General features: G+C 44.1%; 1 protein-coding gene across 1 annotated transcript in view; it reads right to left on the bottom strand.

Annotated features, from left to right (window-relative positions):
* Nucleotides 1-1,003: 1,003 nt before the first annotated feature.
* The window catches only part of SIM2 (SIM bHLH transcription factor 2), a gene marked incomplete at both ends in the record, with an annotated part of 54,037 nt that continues 40,109 nt past the window's right edge, over nt 1,004-14,931 (bottom strand). Inside the window, 4 exons of the mRNA XM_084226491.1 lie at nt 1,004-1,710; nt 9,052-9,460; nt 10,221-10,389; nt 11,475-11,622. Of these exons, the coding sequence (XP_084082617.1) occupies nt 1,004-1,710; nt 9,052-9,460; nt 10,221-10,389; nt 11,475-11,622 (1,433 nt within the window). The remainder of the gene's footprint in view (nt 1,711-9,051; nt 9,461-10,220; nt 10,390-11,474; nt 11,623-14,931) is intronic.

Below are 14,931 nucleotides of genomic sequence, written 5' to 3'. Positions count from 1 at the left end.
CTTTGTGCTGACAACAGGATTTATGCTGGAGGAAGTTCAGCGTGTTAAGAGCTGGAATTTTCAAAGCTCACAATTCTACTGGTAAGTTCAAAATAAGGCAGAAATGTTCATTATTCTCTTGACTATAAAGAAAACATTTCTGGTGCTGTTATTAAGATGTATTTGTGACTGGCTGGGTTGAAAATCTGCGCAGGCTTCCCCCAGAATACTCAGGGAAACACAGGATTTAGGAGTTTCCTTTTCTTATTTGTGGGGAATTAGTTCCTGCCCCATAATTTGTCCCAATTTGCCATGACAAGACCTGTAACCCTGTAATACCTATCTTTGTACCTATTAATTTGTCATATTGTCCCTTGTCAAGATAAATGGTGGTGGCAACAATCTCAGAACACTGAAATCTGTGTTAAATAAATCAAATGTAGGGTTGATTTATTTAGTTTTAAAACTTTTTGGTAATTAATAAATAAGCTTTTTTTTCCCTGTTTGGGTAGGACAGCTGTGTTGTGGTTGTTCAAAATCACCACTCTCTCAACAAAGTCCATGTGTCAGGGGGTTGGGTGGAGAGTTGATGCGAGGTTTCACACAATTTGTCAAAAAAACCCTAAACTAGAATGCATATTTTATGATAATGATTTAAAAAAAAAAAAATCTTGTGTTTATTTTAAGGAGGGGTCAAGGAAAAAAAAAAAAATGTTCTTCATATAAACCTCTGCATATAACACCTCTCATTTCCTTCCGCTGCACACTATAAAATAACAAAAATAAGATCTGGAACTTGGCTTCTCCCTGGCACCAGAGCGGTGTCTGGGACAGGGGATGGAGGGGATTTTCCCGGCCACTGCCACTCCTGGAACTCCCCGCTGTGTCCCTCACTGCCCTCCAGCTTTGCTCAGTAAATGTCACCATCTTTCCTCATGCTTTTTTTTTTTCTTTTCCTTTTTTTCTGTAAGCAAATCATTACAGTTTGGCTTCTTCACCGGACACAGAACCCGCCGCGCTGCCGTCACCTGCCGTTGGCAATGATGACAGAAGTCCCAATGTAGTGGGGTAGTGCAGATTCCTTGTGGCTCTCGGGAGAAGAGGCCGAGGAGGGGCTTTGGTTTTTGTACAGAAAGGCGTTGACCTCCTCCGAGCTGTAGGAATAATTTTCCCCCGCGTGTCCCGTGGCCGTGCAGGGGGAGGTCTGGAAGGCTCCGTGCTTGGCCAGCACGTGGTGGTAGTTGAGGAGCACGAAGGGCACCTGGCCCGAGGGCCTCACCTCCATCAGCCGCTCGCCCTCGGCCTCGTGCTCCAGCTTGGCGCCCATCCTCTCGTCCAGCTCCTCCGGGCCGCCCGGGTGGTGGCCGACGTGCCCGAATTTGGGCTCTTTGACGCAAATCCTCCTGCTCTGCTCGTAGACCGAGGGCACGGGCAGCAGGTGGCTCAGCTGTCCCACGGCCTTGGCCTGGCAGCACTCGGATTTGGGCAGCAGGGGGTTGGGGAAGGAGCCCTCGGTGATGGCCATTTTTTCCGGCAGGTCTCTGGTAAAAGCCAGCTTGCTCTCCTCTTTGATGAGGTGGGCGTGGGGCGGCATCCTGGGCTCTGCCTTGTTGGGTTTGAGCAGGGGAGAGTCGTAGAGCTCCTCCTTGTAGCGGCCCGGCACGGGCGCCGTGCAGCTGGGGAAGGCCTCGGGCAGAGCGTCCTGGTTGTACCTCCTGTTGGACAGCGGCACTGGCAGGGGAAGAAAAACGTCTTAATTACCCACAACGAGCCTTTGCAGTGATTAGAACTCACTGGTGTGAACTTATCTGAATTCAGCTCAACCAAAGAAATGTTAGATCTGAATTCAGTTCAACCAAAGAAATGTTAGATCTGAATTCAGTTCAACCAAAGAAATGTTAGGAGCTACAACCTGAAACCAAAAAAGCTCGTCTCAGAGATTTATCCAAAAGCTGGATGATGTTGGTACCTATCAATGATTCCATCATTAAAACAGTGGAATTGTTTTAAACATGGAATAATAAGCAGAAATAAACTGAATTTATTCTTCCTGTCGTTGTGGGAGTGCGTTGGACGCTCGTCCTTGCAAGGAGAACATCCGGCTCAGAGGGTGGGCTCAGTGATCTCAAAGGTCTTTTCATCCTGCAGAATTCTGTTGATTCTGGTTATTCTGTTGATTCTGGTTGATTCTATTAATTCATGGTATTAATTTATATGAAAATTTGGTATTAATTTATATGAAAATAAATAATTTTCATGCGAATTCTGGCACAATGAATAATTAGTTTTTTAAATGCACAGTGGAAGCTGAGGGAGGGAGAAGGACTGTAATACCTAAGTTAGTTTGAGTGTACTCAATTTATCCATTCATAAATGAGAGCAATTATATGTTCCACATAATGGTTGCCAGCCTGAGTTCATAAATGTTGGCAAAGACTCCAAGTTCTTTAGTTGGAGTGCTGCACCAAAGTTCAAGGATTATTTTTTTAATGCAGAATTTTATTTTAAAATGGTTTGAAAATGTTTCTGATTAATAAAATGAATTTTTAAAAAAAAAACCAAAGAAGGGATTGTTCTCCTTTCCAGTGCTATAGCTTTGGCATTTTGTTACAACTAAAGTATTTTAAAGTTTGAATTAGAAGATATTAGATAGGTGATATTAGAAGGTGACATGTCATTATCTAATTAATAAAATCTCTTTGTGATACCCAGAGTGGGTCATGTTAAAGGCTTTGCTTTTCCTCTCTGGAAAGCTGACATCAGATATTAAAAACATCTCTTGAAAAGCAACACCAACACCTCTTCAGCAATGCTGGATCTCTGCTTTTAAGATATTCCCATGTAATAAAGGTAGAGAATGATGAAAATGCAGGTTGCAACATTGAATGGGGGAGAAAAAATTGGGTATTTTTAGAGAATTAGAAGCCAGATACTTCATTTTTCAACAGTATGAGCCCAGGATGTCTATTCCAGCTTTTCCTCTAAAATATATTGAGCAGGGTTTTTTTCTCCTCAGTTTCTGCATGGCAACTGAACTCTTGAAGCAATTTGAGTTATTTTTACCATTTTCTGCTTGCCTTATGAAGCTTTTCCTTTCTGTCCACCCTTATCTACAAGCAGTGAGAGAAAAGGCCCCTGGTTTTCTCCTGTACCATATGAGTAATAATATTTTTTGCACTCTCCTATGAACAGTTTGTGAGTTAAACAGCTCCTCCAAGGCACATTTGAAAGTTTTATGTTAAAGGAAAAATGACACATTGAGCAAATTTCTCATGTTAGACCCAAACTCTTGTTTTGTGTGAGGTTCACTGGAAGCCCTGGAAACTTAAGTGCCTTTTTAAAAATGGATTTTCTGTTTTGCTAACAATTTTATTCAACATCTTAAAACTTTTGGAATTCCCCTCTCTTGGTTGCTGATGTAACCTTCCCATTAATAATTAAATATTCCCTGTGCTGTAATAGACTGGCAAAGCCTTCATGGATAACAGAGGAAGCAGAAATAGCTCAATTGTACCTTTTTTTTTTTTTTTTTTAATATGCAGAGCTCCATTAATTTCAGAGGGAGTTGCACTACGTAATTAACACCAGAATTTAAACAGGAATCTGGTTCCAATTTCTTCTTCACCCTCCTAGAAACAATAACCTTTCAAGTTCTTCTTTCCCTTTTCTATGTATACATTTTGTCACAAGAGGGAGAAGCTGAAGGAAGCTGAGTTCTCACCAGCTGGTGAAAAATGGCCCTTTCAGATCACAAATCCAACCAGGGCTCAGCCACGTGCAGTGCTCTGATTTTAACTCCACATTTGGTGGTTTTCTTGTGAAATAAATATAGATGCTGAGAGCTACTGACATGTCAATAATATGGTTTAATGATCAGGTGTTCTAGGTTTAAGGTGTCCACAAGAGGGATGGATTTATCCTCCAGCAGTTTGGAATATTTTCACTCTATGGCTCTTCTCTAATCTCTGAACAAAATATTGTCCTCCTCCATTTCTAGAGCCCAAGAAAACTTGGAAGAAGCTGAGGCATCACAGCCACCAGCTGGCCTCTGCCTTGTCACCTTTAATTTTGTAACCTCCAGTCCTGCTGGGTTGAGGATGAACCATCAGGTTGTAAATCCCAGAATCTCAGGATGGTTTGGCTTGGGAAGGCCCTCAAAGCCCACCCAGTGCCATGGCAGGGACAGCTCCAATTGTCCCAGTGTCCAGCCTGGCCTTGGGCACTGCCAGGGATCAGGGGCAGCCCCAGCTTCACCTGTGCCAGGGCCTCCCCACCCTCTGAGCAAAACATTTCCCAATCTCTTATCTGACCCTGCCCTGGGGCAGTTTAAAACCATTTCCCCTTGTCCTGTCACTTTCTGCTCCCATAAAAAGTCCCTCTCCCTCCTTTTTATCAAACAAGGCAGAGATAGAAAAGGTCTTAATACAACCCTTGGCCATGAAAAGATATTTTTTTAGATTATCTCAGTCTGTGCTTGTGCTGATCTGAACCCTAATCTCAAATCACCCAAGGCATGGACTGATTGTTCTCCATTATTCTCCCCCCAAAAACAAAGGTGAGACGAAATGTCTCTTTGTCTCACGAGGAATTCCCTTTGCAAAATGTCATTTCTTCCTTCCAGTAGGCACTGGCTAAACCTGGGGAGTTTTGTCACAGATTTTCTGTCTTTTTTCCCTCCTTTCCTGAGTTTTGGCATGGCTGGTGCCTTCACACAGGCGGCTCAGGAGGCCCAACAGCACCACTGAGTGACCAGCAGCTCCTGTGGTGCCCACACCAACCATTTCAAGGGGAAAAAGGAAACTTCTGACCAAAGTCACAGTTGCCTTCACTGAAATGATTTTTTCATGATGACTGGGCCAGCTGGGAAAAAGTGGAAGAAGCTTCAAAACCAGATCCTGAAGCAGAAACATCTGATTTGCAGGCAGTCGTATCTGCTACGTGCTTCTTCAGAGCTTTGATGGCTTGGCACCATCATCCTCCAATCTCTGATCTCTCCAAAAGGAGCTATTTTCCATGGAGAAAAATGCCTTTGGCCCACAGGGTTTTTGGCAGCTGCTGCCCTGGATGTGATGTGGAATGGCCCTCGCATCCAAGCCGGCTGCCAGATGTCAGATTTGGCCTTGCCTTTGGATCGAAGATGATGATGCTAAGCAGATCCTCCCTGCTTTGAAGCTCCCTGGCTGTCAGTTCTCCAGTGAGCCACTGGAAAAAAGCAGCACTTGACAACCTAAGGGAGATCAGATGCAAAAAAAAACCCCAAAAATAAAAAAGTGGCTTCTTCCAAAGGTTCAGAATTCAGCAAAAGTGCAACAGCGCCTTTGAAACAAGGCCGGAAAAATTGGGTGGAAATCCTGTCTATAGGGGAAGCTCTGTTTTCTTTTCCCCTTTTGCCCTGAGTTTGACCATATTTTTTTCCTCAGCACAAAGGAAATATGTATGTACTTCCTTTCCAAAAAAAAAAAGTATATTTTTTATACAACTCAAAGTGCTTTTGCAGAGAATTAATTGTAGCAGGCCAACTTTCATCCAATCCCCAATAAATATCCGTAATAAATGTCCATCAAAATGCATCAAAATGCTCAAAAAAGAACCCACATCTCCCAACTAAAAAAGATCCCAAATCTCCCAACTCCAGCAGCAAAACCTTCAGTGGAAGCAGGACCAGAAATCAGAACTGCTGGGATTGCAGCTCCATTTTCCTCCTGGTGGGGAAATGGTGATGTGGGATGAGACTGGAAAACAGCAGCAGTTCCTTGCAGTAAAAAATCCCTTTTTTATTGGGATTTGGGATTTTTTATAATATTCCTGCAGATTTACTGGGGATAGGCAGGATTTACTTAAGTCTTTATCCTTATCCTCAAAATATGTAGGTTTTTTGGGGGTGTTTCTGGGGTGTTTTGGGGTTTTTTTGTTTGTTTGTTTGGGAGTTTTTTGTCCTTTTGGGGGTTTTTTGGGGGTTTTTTGGGGGGTTTTTTGGAGGTGGGGTTTTTGTGTTTATTTTGGTTTTAATTTTTTTCTTTTTCCTTTTTTTCCCCACAGCATCTTCAGAAAGGACAAAACCATTTCCTATTTTTGGTCTAGAACTCCTCCTTTTCCCCACACAGTCCACAGGAGCAACCAAAGGAAGCAGCAAATTAGAGGAGCACAAATTAAGGAAAAGGATTTAACCTGCTCTAGGCTGTGAGAAGAGCTTCCCTTTTGCTCATTTTCAGCCTAACCACAGAAAAGTGAAATAAAATGCTGCTGGCAGTGAGGTGAGGTCCATCATGGGTGAGGTCAAACCACCCTGTGAAGGCAGAAATTATTTGTTCTTCTGTGGGAAGCACATTTGAGGTCTGATTCCATCTTCTGTCTAATGCAGCAAGCTCAGTTTTGAATATCTTTGTATTTTAGTATATTTATATTTTAATATTCCCTTTGGATCTTGGATATCTACATCCATAAATGAATAAATTCTTGATTCTGGTACCCAAGAGCCTACCTAAAATGGTACCCTGGAGACTACCTAATTTTTTTTTTATTTTAAATGTATTTAATTATTTATTTATTTATTTAAAATATTTTTTTTATTTGTTTATTTTAAATTTCCACTACTGCTTCCTCCATTCCAAGAAAGGAGGGTTTCCATCTGACTGCACAGCAGTACCTCAGTCCTCATCAGTGATTTTTAATTAATGAAAATTATGAATATGCCAAGAGATGTGGATGGGATCCAAGGATTGGTTCTGGATTGAAAAGTGATAAAGTGGAATTCTGCTTAAAGGAGTTTAATGAAGGATTTCCTGGGAGTTCTGCAGCTGCTGAGCTGAATCCTGCACTTGTTGATGTTCTCTGACACTTTCAGATGCACCTTAAATCACAAAAGAATTAAAAGAATTCCTGTATTTACTAAGTCTGAATAAACTCAGATGTAGATTTTTTTTTGTTTTGTTTTGTTTTGTTTTGTTTTTATTTTTTTTTGTCAATATTTTTGTGACAGCTTTTTGTCTAATTCTCACAGTTACTGAAAGTAAAGCAGGGAACAGGGAGGAAATCCAGGGCAACCGAGGCTGCTCTTGCTAAAATCAGCAGCAACCTGAAATCTCAGCAGAACTTCCAAGGCTCATTCATGAAAACAGTTAAATTCAGAGTCATCTTTGGCTTGAAGGGGAAGCTGGGTCAGGGGAGCAATTAATGCTATTAATTGAGTTAAAGATACTTGACACCATCCCAAAATAGCCTGAATTGCCAGAGTCTGGTTTGTCCAAATATTTTTGTTGCTTTAGCTGATTAACATTGTTCCTTGCCCGTCACAACTGGATTCAGTTTCATTTTGGAGTTGGGGCAGCTGTGATATCAGGAGTGTTTGAAATGAGAGAGAAATCTCTGCCAAAACCACTGCAAGAAACCCTGTTCTGGTTGAACACAGTGGAAATAAACAAGCTGGACAAGATGATGCCAAGAAGTCCCTTCCAACCCTAATTATTCTCTGATTCTGTGATTAGAGGGCATTTTCAGCATCTTTACATTTGGTTGTGTTATAATTTTTCAAGGTTATTTCTTACAGAGAAGTCTTACAAAGTTATTTCTTACAGTTATTTCTTACAGAGAAGTCAATGCCTTTCCTCAAAGAATTTCTATCCCTGACCATCTGCACAGTGAAATGATGCAGGTGATGGGAGACATTTTCCAATTCAGAATTATTATCACTCTGTAAGGTAAAGACATTCAGAGTGGCTTTGTGCTGAGAAAGGAAAAGCTTCAACTTCTATGGGAATAGACGGTGTTTATTTTAATTTCTGTGTTAAAATGATCAAAATTACTTGGAGGTCAAGTTTCAATCTGACTTCAGCTATGACTTACCTGAGAAATTCCACTTAAATAACTCTGAGAGTGCAAAACATGAGATTAAACTGTGCCAGTACTGAAGGAGGAGGTATCACTGTGCTGCTCTGAAAGTGATTTTTGTGAGGACATTTTGTCAGCTGAAACTTTGATAATATTCCCAAATCCAGTGCTGATGGAAATGGGGAGAAGGAACATGGGAATACCATAAATGATTGTTACACTTCACTGCCTCTGATTTTCTGTGTTTCCTAAACTGATGCTTTAGATTTCAGCTTTCCTATTTTTCCAATCCTATACTGCATTAGTGCATAACTCTAAATTCCTTATAAAGTTTTAATTATTGTCTCCACATTTTGGTCAGACAAAACAATCCCTCTGGGCCTGAGATCCAAGGACACCCTACAGCCTCAGGCCCTGAAAATATAAACAAAAGTGAACTGGGAGGGGGCAAACTGGGGCTCATGACTTCATTACCTGAAGCTGTAAGTGGAGAATGAACCCCTGATCTGTGAATGACCAAAGTGACAATTGTGTGCAACACTGGTGACCATTGTCCAGCTTGGCTGAGGCCTCTGGGAGGCTTCTGAGTGCCCAAGGTGCATCTGTGGAGGCCTTTAATAAATACCTGCTCTTATTCTCTTAATCTTGTCTAGCCTCTGTGCTAGGGAGCCACTCAGAGAATCCCAGAATTCTCAGAATCCCTGGGTTGGAAGAGACCTCCAAGGCCATCGAGTCCAGCCCAGCCCCAGCAGCTCAGCTGAGCCCTGGCCCCCAGTGCCACATCCAGGCTTTGTTAAACACACCCAGGGATGGGCACTCCACCCCCTCCCCGGGCAGCCATTCCAGAACTTTCTCACCCTTGCTGCAAAACCTTTTCCCTGCTCTGCAGCCTGTATTTGCCTTGGTGCAGCTCAGGCTGTGTGCTCTGGCTGTGTCAGTGCTGCTGCAGACAGAGCCCAGCCCAGCTGAGCACAGGCACCTTTCAGGAGCTGTGCAGGGCCATGAGGGCAGCCCTGAGTCTCCTTTTCTCCAGGCTGAGCACCCCCAGCTCCCTCAGGGCTCCTCTCAGGGTTTGTGTTCCCAGCCCCTCTCCAGCCTCCTCTGGATGCATCCAAACACCTCAAAGTCCTTCCCAAACCGAGGGAGGCATCCAAGGCACCAAAACCATTTTTCAAACCGCGAACACAAATCCTCCCCGTCCACCTCGTGGCCCAGCTTTTCCTCCTGGCTCAGAGCAACACCCACCTTCATAACTCTGTGCAAGGTTGTGCCTGATGATGTTCACTGGCTGCTCAGGGAGGCTTTTGGAGGGTGACTGGCTGCTGGGAACCAGGGAGTTGGCGTAGTGCCACTGGCACTCGCCGTTGGTCTGCAGCGCGCCCAAGAAGAACCGCGCCACCTCGCAGGGCGCCCCTTGGGCCTGCCCGAATTTTGCAGGCAGCATTTGCTTCTTGCCACTGAAGACGTGGGAATCCACAGGGAAGTGTCCATAGTGGTAGGAGAAGGGCAGGCTGTAGGGAGGGGCGTACAGGAGTTCGCTGCTCTCTGAATGGAAGTTCTGTTCCTGGAGGGCGGCGGCGCTGGCGGCGGGGCTGGAGCGCCAGCTCCCCACCTGGCTGCATTCCAGTTTGTCTGCTTGGAACGAGCTGTATTGCTGGGGGAAAAGAGCAGGGGAAGAGAGTTAAAGGAGGAACTTTTGTAGGAATGTACAGGACATGTCAGACTGGCACCCAGAGCTGGGCCTCGCCGGCTCAAGGGACGGACTGAGGGGTGCGTTTGAAGTTCCTCTCTTTGCGACTTCACCTTCACATGGGAGCAAAAAGCCTCCTTTGATTTGATCATTTTGGCAGTTCAGTTTTCCAGAATCACAGGACTAAGGTTGGAAAAGCCCTCCCAGCCCATGGAGTGCCAGCTGTGCCCCATGGCCACCTTGTCCCCAGCCCAGAGCACTCAGTGCCACCTCCAGGGCACACCTGCAGGGATACCTAGGAACTCCAAACCTCCCTGGGCAGCTCCTGCCAAGGCCTGAGCCCCCTTTCCATGTGGAAATTCCTCCTGACATCAAGAACTCCACATACCAACTGTAAATGACAGATTCTACACCAGCACAGATTGTCACAGCACAATTCTAAGAGAGGATTTTCTTCTTTTTGCCAAGAAAGGACGTTGTGGTTGAAGTGCTTCACACACTCCATATCCCAAAGATTTTACATCACTTGCCAGGGCTGCTTTGTGCTACCTGTACTTTCCAACCCAAGGAAAAAGGATCTAATTTTATCCTGCTTTATGAGGAATTTCCTGGGGTGGACAATCCTATAGTCTCTTTTATAGTAAATTCAGTCCTGGATTATCTCTACACTATCCCGAGCACTCTGTGAGAACAACTGGTAATTAAATATTGCTGGAAAATTTACCTGTGGTGGGTAAGGTGTTGTTCTGAGTTTTGCCTTCATTTTATTACTTTTGGGTTTTACTATTTTCCTTGTTTCCTGCGAGGTAGGTACTGAGTTTCTGCATGAAAACTGTGACTTGGAAATGGTAACCTGGTCCAGTGACAACTGAAGTTCCTTGTACTCAATATCTCTGCAAAAGAACAGCCCAGTAAATTAAAAACACAGCAAAATCCGAACTAACTCCTGTAAAAATACATGTTAGCATTCACAAGGCTTGAATTTTCACTCTTTCAAGATTTTCACAGAGTCTGGGGATGTCAGGAGGCAGAGAATCTTATGGGGTGCCCTCATTCCCATGCAAGTCTATTAAAAAATTCCACTGGGAGCCACATTAACACCTTTGGATGAAGGGTTCCCTCTCTCTGAGCCTGAGCTGTGTCATCTTCCCTCAGCCATCCCTGGCTCCCTGTGGTTTGGAATCATGGAAAGGCAGAGATCAATTAATCTCTCTCCTGCTCAGCCAGGAATTGGTCTCTGCCCTGCTTCTCACAATCAGCCCTGAGAATAGGAAAAGGAGCAACATTCCTCCCCTGTCAGCAGTGTGTGCTTGTAGCTAAACCACACAAGCTGCAAGGTTGGTTTTGATCAAAAAATCACAGAATACTCAGCTTTGGAAGAGATCTTCAAGCTCATTCAATCCCACCATCACCCAGCAGCACCAGCATCACCCCAAGGGCCCCATCCAAACTCCTTCTGAATAATTCCAGAGAGAGCGACTCCAAACCTCCCTGGGCAGCTAATCCCAAGGCCTGACCACTCTTTCAAAGGAAAAAACCCTTCTAATCTCCAATCTGAACCTGTCCTGACAAAATTAAGGCCATTTCCTCTCCTCCTTTCCCTTGGGACACAGCAGCAGAGCCCGACCCTCCCCTCACTGCCCCTCCTGTCAGGGAGTTGTGCAGAGCAATGAGGTCCCCCCTGAGCCCCCTTTTCTCCAGGCTGAGCCCTCCCAGCTCCTTCATGAGACACTTCCCAGCCCCTTCACCATCTCCACTGCCCTTTTTTGGCCAAGATGAAGATCTAGATAATAATGATAATAATTAACACAACAACGTTTTCTCTCAGCTAAAGAGATGCGATCGTACAAACAGAGAAAGCTGCAACACACGAGCACAGAACAGGACCAGAGGACACAAGCCAAGAAACCCTGGCAGATTTCATCATTAATGAGTCAATTAGTGAGAACAGGTAATGGTACAAAGTATTTGGACTTACGTAAGGACATAATTGACACTCACTATGCAGTGAGGCCGTGACGAACGGCTGTTGTGCACGATGGTGGCGTAGCTCTGCACCCACACCCAGCCGCCCTGCTTGGACAGCAGCCGGTAGTACTTGGTGGTCACTTGGCCTTTCACCAGCACTGTGAACACAAGAAAAAGGAAATATTTTAAAATTAATGTTTTTTGGAGTTATGACCGCTTCCTGGAGAGGTTTATTTGCAAGGCAGGTGATTTTCTCCCTCAGGGAATCACAGAATAAATGATGTTGGAAAAAACCTTTCAGATTTCTGAAACCTGTGTCCTAACACCCTCCTTCCTCTTCCCCCCAATTAACTTTAAATAACCCTCTACAAAATTACCTATCCTGCCCCTTTCTATAGATTCATAACACCACGTTATTATTTATATAAAATGTGAAGAGTCCTAAGTTTGTCCAACCTATTCCCTTACACCCTCCTTCCTCTTCCTATATCCAACCTATGTTCTAACACCCTCCTTCCTCTTCCTCCCAATTAACTTTAAATAACCCCCTACAAAATCACCTATCCTGCCCTTTTCTATAGATTCATAACATCACATTATTATTTATATAAAATTTGAAGAGTCCTAAGTTTTGTCTTCCTTCTCTGGGTCACCTACGGTGGCATTCTTCACAAACACTGCTTTAAAATTTCTAACTGCAAAAGAAAAGTTCAAGGCAGCAAAAGTATTTTGAAATGAACAAAATTCTTCTGAAAGAAAGAGAGAAAATGGTCTCAAATTGCACCAGGGGAGGTTCAGGTTGGAGATTGGAAAAGAAAATTTCCATGGAAGAATGGTCAGGCACTGGGATGAGCTGCCCAGATTGGTGTTGGAGTCTCTGGGAGCGTTCAGGAAGAGTCTGGATGTGGCCCTTGGGGACAGGGTTTGGGGTGAGGACTGCTTGGTCCTGAAGGTCTCTTCTAACCCTGAGGATTCTGTGATTTTGAGATTTTTTCCCAGATTATTTGGAAGCACTTCTCTCATACCTTGACAGATTATCAGGTATTTTGCATTGTATTTTATTCCGTGGTGGTTTTTTTCCTCTGTAATCATGAAGGTTGATTTTAAAGGGTAAAATTAAAAAACTCTTTGATTGTGAAGCACCCAAACAAAGACAAGGACAGAGAGGGGAATCAGATATCTGATAAATTCGCCAGGCATGTAATCCTCCCTGAGCTATTCTGGATCCTCTGTGAACAAGGATATTTTGGCAGGAGGCTGTGCTGTAACAGGAGTCGTGCAGCATCTCTAAATATTTAATCCAACCACAAATATGTCTGGTTCAGTGCCAGGCCTTTATCTCAGGATTCACTAGAAGATAATGCCCAGCCTTTGAAGCTGGTTCTTCTCTTGTGTGGCCTTGGATCATTCCTCTGGAAACTCCATCTTCTTATTCTCCTCTCCAGTTATTTATTGTAAATTAGGGAATCACGAACTGAGCTTGCTGCTCAAATTGTGTTCAATAAAAGTGGGCAATGGCAGAAATTCCTTTGTATAAATATAATTAAGAAACGGAATCTAAACTTGCCCTCTGTCATTTTAAAACCATTCCCCTCGTCCTGTCACTTTTTTCTGTCACTGACACAACCAGAGCACACAGCCTGAGCTGCACCAAGGGAAATACAGGCTGGAGAGCAGGGAAAAGGTTTTCCAGCAAGGGTGAGAAAGTTCTGGAATGGCTGCCCGGGGAGGTGGTGGAGTGCCCATCCCTGGGTGTGTTTAACAAAGCCTGGATGTGGCACTGGGGGCCAGGGCTCAGCTGAGCTGGTGGGGCTGGGCTGGACTCGATGGCCTTGCAGGTCTCTTCCAATCCAGGGATTCTGGGATTCTGGGAATTCTGTGAATTTTGCCCATATCAAAAGTCCCTCTCCTTCATTTTCATCCATTTCCTCGTGGTACTGGAAGACTCAGTGAGGTCTCCCACAGTCTGGAGCACATGGCCCACCTCTCTGGGCTGCCTCCTCTCCTACCCATTGCACATCCCAACATATTTAAACTTTCCTTCAATTCCAGTTTATCTCCCAAAGAAAATCAGGCTTGTACAAAACTGACAGGTCTTTCTGGAAGTGTCAACTCTTCCATTTTAGGATGAGGTGCCTGTGTGTTCAGAAGGCAACAAAATGAACACTTAAAGCTGTCTGCAGCTCTGATTTCTCCTCTGGGACAGGGACAGCACCCAGGGAGCAGCTGGGGCTGGGCCAGGAGGGGTTTAGGTTGGATTTCAGGGCAAGGCTCTTCCCCAGAGGTGCTGGCACTGCCCAGGCTGCCCAGGCAATGGGCACGGCCCCGAGGCTGCCAGAGCTCCAGGAGCCTTTGGCCAGCGCTGCCAGGGATGCCCAGGCTGGGCTTGGTGGGCTCTGGGCAGGGCAGGGGTGGCACTGGGGGATCCCTGGGGGTTTATTCCCACTCAGGATATTCCATCATTCCATAATTCTGCAGGACATCCAAAAACCCACCCTCCATGGTGGTCACCAAGCCACCACTGTGTGGGGTTTCAAACCTCTCTTAGGTATCAGCTTTTTGCCTCATTCTTGTTGGTGTTCCTTCCACTCCTATATTTTCACATGGAATTCTTTATGGGAGAAGGGTGTGCATGATTTTAAAAAATCATGAGTAATGTGTGTAAAAGTATGAAAACACACCAAGAATATATAAAACCATTTGTATTTTTAAGTGCAATTCATCACTGCAAGTTGAAAGTCATAGAGTGGCTACTCAAAGATTCTGTTCTAAAAATATTAATAATTGTCTCTATTAGTTTTATTAATAGAGACAATTTACTTTACTCTCTAATAGTTTTACTCTTTCTTACTGTTCTATAATTGTGGAGGATGCTCTATATTTGTGCTGCCCGATTCCTGGCAGTGTCCAAGACCAGGATGGACAGGGCTTGAAGCAAACTGGGACAGTGGAAGATGTCCCTGCCATGGCAGGGGGGTGGAATGAGATGATCTTCAAAATCTCTTCCAACCAAACCATTCTGTGCTTTTATGATTTGGTGATTCATTCTAAAATCCAAATGGCCCCGTTCCAGGAAATGATCTTTACATTTCAGCACAGGCCATGTAACAGGTAATGTTTGGAATGTGGTCTGGGCTTTTCAGAACTAGCTCTTTGTGCTGGTTTAATGAGCACATTTTCCTTGAGTTCAAAATGCTTTGCTACACTCAGTCTTCCTAAAGAGAAATTAATGCTGTCATGGATCACTAACTATAACAAAGTTCTTCCGTGTGCTTTGGGACTAGTTTTGGCTTTCCTCCTCTCTCACTGATTTTTTTCTTAAATCCCTCTTTTAGCTCTGCAGTTAAGACAGTGTTTGAAAAGATGTGAAAACCACTGAGGGCTACAGTGTTCAGCTTTCCTTCCTAATTATATGGATTAACCAGTATTTCTCTGGGGATGGGGGAGGATTTTGTGTCTCCTGATTT

Source organism: Fringilla coelebs (assembly GCF_963513975.1).
Source record: "Fringilla coelebs genome assembly, chromosome: 2".
Taxonomy (NCBI): Eukaryota; Metazoa; Chordata; class Aves; order Passeriformes; family Fringillidae; genus Fringilla; species Fringilla coelebs.
This window is presented reverse-complemented; position numbering and strand designations above follow the sequence as displayed.